Genomic DNA, 3,419 nt, shown 5'->3' with positions numbered 1-3,419 from the left:
CCCGTGCCCTCCTTTAGGCATCCCTGCCAGTTTTCCCTGAAGGTACGTCACCGTCTCATTTCTCACAGCTACTGGGTGGGCCCGCAGTTTGTTTCCGTTTCGGAAGCCTCACTGCGCTAGTGATGAGAAAGTTGTTATTGAATCATAGAATCACGGAATGGTTTGGGTTGAAAGGACCTTACACACCACCCAGTTCCAACCCCCTGCCATGGGCAGGGACACCTTCCACCAGACCAGGTTGCTCCAAGCCTCATCCAGCCTGGCCTTGGACACTTCCAGGGATGGGGCATCCACAGCTTCTCTGGGCAACCTGTCCCAGTGCCTCCCCACCCTCTGCAGGAAGAACTTCATCCTGATATCTAATCTAAACCTCCCCACTTTCAATTTAAACCTGTTACCCCGTGTCCTGTCACTACAGGCCCTTGCAAAAAGGCCCCCCCAGCTTCCTTGTAGCCCCCTTCAGGTATCTGTGCTTTCATGCAGACTGTCCCCCTGATAATGTAGCATTCCGTTACAGCAGCTTGTCTCTTCTTTACGCCCTTAAGGAGGTGGCTCAGGTGTGATTTTGGATCTGTGAGCCCTCACCCTGGCACCTGTGATACACTCACACTTCCCTACTTAGCTACAGGGCTATAAACATAAAGCTGTGGTTATGGAACTTAGCATTTCCGCTCTCCTGGATATGAGAAAGGGCATATCTGGAAGCTACTTGGAGTTAATCCCACCTCTTAATACCATGGAGTTACAGGGAAATTCCAAACCCAGTGCTTGCAGGGCTCTGATCTTTTTTTTCAGCAGCACGGACCTCTTCCAAAATCCTATTTTATTTCTCTGGAAGCAATCCCCTCCCACAGACCCTGGAATAGGAAAAACCTAGCCCAGGAGGGATGTACAGGCCAGATAGCCAGTACATGCTGTTCCAGAGCTCTGAAAAACCTAAGAAAAATAATGAACGATGGCTGCGAATGACCGGGGGGGGCAGTAGCCCGGCGGCCTCTCCTGGGTCCCACCTCGCAGACAACGCACAGGCATCGTGCTGCCGTCTCATGGTGCCTGCTTAGCCCAGGCGAGTTCCCATGGGAACTGAAAGGTGTCTCCTTAAAAATCTTATCCCTGTTTGGAAAGCATTTCCTCCTTTCTGAGCTTGAAAAGACTGAGCCCAGACGCTGGGCCTTTATCTAATAATTTCATTGATTTTGTGCAAACATTTGCAACACAAGAGGAAATCTCTTACCATCACTGCATGCCAGCGGGTGATTTCGGGCCGAGCGTGCCAACAGGGCTGCGGATGCTGTTACGTCTCTGCTGGGTGTGATTGCTCCTGCACACCGATAGCCATTCCCCTGCACACTAAATTACTGGAGGTGCTTGCAGTGGCAGTGCAAAAGTCAAAGGCTGATCCTTGCAATTTGTCTCGGTATCAACAGGCTGGTCTCAGCGTTTTACTGAGTGCCAAAAAGGAGAAGAAGAAAAGGTCCCATGGCAGCGGCGTGCTGTGGTGGGCCTGGGCGGTGCTCGCACGCTCTTGGCTGGGCAGAGCTTTCCTGGGGGATTAGCCTGGCAGACAAGTTTTTTTCTTGCAGACGACAGCAGTGCCGCAGATTCCCATGTGATCCTTCACCCAATCTAGGCAAAGATCTTTGAAAGCTTTGAAAGACATGGATGTTGCAAAAGACAGGCAGATTTGGGGTGTGCGACCTCTCAGTTTATTAGTAATCGATGTGTGAGTAGATCTATCGAGTTCAGGGGAACTATTGACATCCACACCATGGGCCCGGGGGAGTAAATATTGGCAGATCAGCCTTGGGGCCTGCTGAATCACTGAGGTTAGAAAAACAAACCAAAGGAGCACTATCTTCTAACCTTTGGTCTCATTACGCTTAGGCAATCCACCGAGTGCGGGGGCCAGTCTATTTTAAAAGTGGGAAGAAGAGGGCTGCTGGGCAAACCCAAGGATGCAGCTGGAGTAAATGGCAGTAATGCCAGTGGATCTGCCCTGTGTGTAGCAGTGATTACTTCGAGCTAACAAATAATTAGGATGGCTGTCGTTAATGCAGTGGGATAACTGCAGTGTCGTAGCTGCTCTGCTACATCAGGTCACACCAATCCAGACACATGATAACCTTTGTGACTTACCTGCGAATAGCTGATACTTCACTGCTTCGCTTATCATCCATGGAAGAATAGCATTTAGGGTAAAAACCCAGGGCTGCATTGCTCCATTGGTGAAAATAAGGCCGGATACCGCCCAGGTAGTGAAAGCGGCCTGAGCTGTCCTCGTGTCTAGGAGAGAAGAGCACGATGGTGACAGGCTCCTCGGATGTTCACACCTGGTTCCAGACTGTCCCTGCTTTGGTAGCCCAGGTCCTACCTGCAGGTTCTTGCTGTCCCACACAGGCAGTAAATACAAAGTTGTGCCGTTCACAAGTGTAGCTGCTTCGTAGAACTACCCGAGATTTGCTTCCACTTCAAATTCTTAACGTGTCTTTGCCTTCCTTCTCTTTACAGAGAGCTTGGGACTACGTGCTGACATGCAAAACGAACATGAGACCACACCGGGGCTTTGTGAAGCAGCTCTCAGACTGGGAGACCCAAATCTACGGGACCACAATCACAGACATCTCTGAACCAAATTACTGACGGGTAGTAAAGGACACCCGGCAAGGAAAGGCGCTTCCCTGTCCGTACCACTGTTGGCCAAAGGTTTCTTGAACTCTGTGTGGAAAAAAAACAGGGATCTTATTGTAATGGAAAGGCTTTAATCACACAATCATAGAATGGTTTGGGTTGGAAGGGACCTTAAAGACCATCCAGTTCCAACCCCCCTGCCATGGGCAGGGACACCTTCCGCTAGACCAGGTTGCTCCAAGCCTCATCCAGTCTGGCCTTGGACACTCCCAGGGATGGGACATCCACAGCTTCTCTGGGCAACCTGTTCCAGTGCCTCCCCACCCTCTCCGGGAAGAATTTCTTCCTGATATCTAATCTAAACCTCCCCACTTTCAATTTAAACCCGTTATCCCTTGTCCTGTCACTCCAGGCCCTTGTAAAAAGTCCTCTCCCAGCTTCCTTGTAGCCCCCCAGGCGCTGGAAGGTGCTATAAGGTCTCCCCGGAGCCTTCTCTTCTCCAGGCTGAACCAACCCAACTCTCTCAGCCTTTCTTCATAACCTTTAGCTCTGTGTGATTTGGGGTCAGGTTTTGGAGCCATTAGGGGAACTTATCTGTGCTGCAGAAAGCAGCAGTTTGGGGAAAGCAAGTGCTGCAGGAGGTGGCCCATGACACACCGCTCACCCCTTTTTAAGCGAAGGGGATTATAACCACGTTATTGGGCATTTTCCTTACCCTGGGAATGGGGAATTCATTAGGGTGATCTCTGAAAAGGTTTTTCAATCCATCGCCTGGGATGGTAAATCTGGAA

The 3,419-nt window shown here is 50.5% G+C and overlaps 1 protein-coding gene across 1 annotated transcript in view; it reads left to right on the top strand.

The window, feature by feature from the left end:
* Positions 1-2,640, top strand: part of STYXL1 (serine/threonine/tyrosine interacting-like 1) — a gene marked incomplete at its 5' end in the record, with an annotated part of 9,811 nt that extends 7,171 nt beyond the window's left edge. The window contains 2 exons of the mRNA XM_010155026.1: positions 1-42; positions 2,509-2,640. The exon at positions 1-42 is cut by the window's left edge and continues 104 nt beyond it. Coding sequence (XP_010153328.1) covers positions 1-42; positions 2,509-2,640 — 174 coding nt within the window. The remainder of the gene's footprint in view (positions 43-2,508) is intronic.
* Between the last annotated feature and the right edge of the window lie 779 nt (positions 2,641-3,419).

The sequence above is a fragment of the Eurypyga helias genome, unplaced genomic scaffold (assembly GCF_000690775.1).
Source record: "Eurypyga helias isolate BGI_N326 unplaced genomic scaffold, ASM69077v1 scaffold31277, whole genome shotgun sequence".
Classification (NCBI taxonomy): Eukaryota; Metazoa; Chordata; class Aves; order Eurypygiformes; family Eurypygidae; genus Eurypyga; species Eurypyga helias.
Note: the sequence above shows the minus strand (reverse complement) of the source record. Positions and strands in the feature narration are given on the sequence as shown.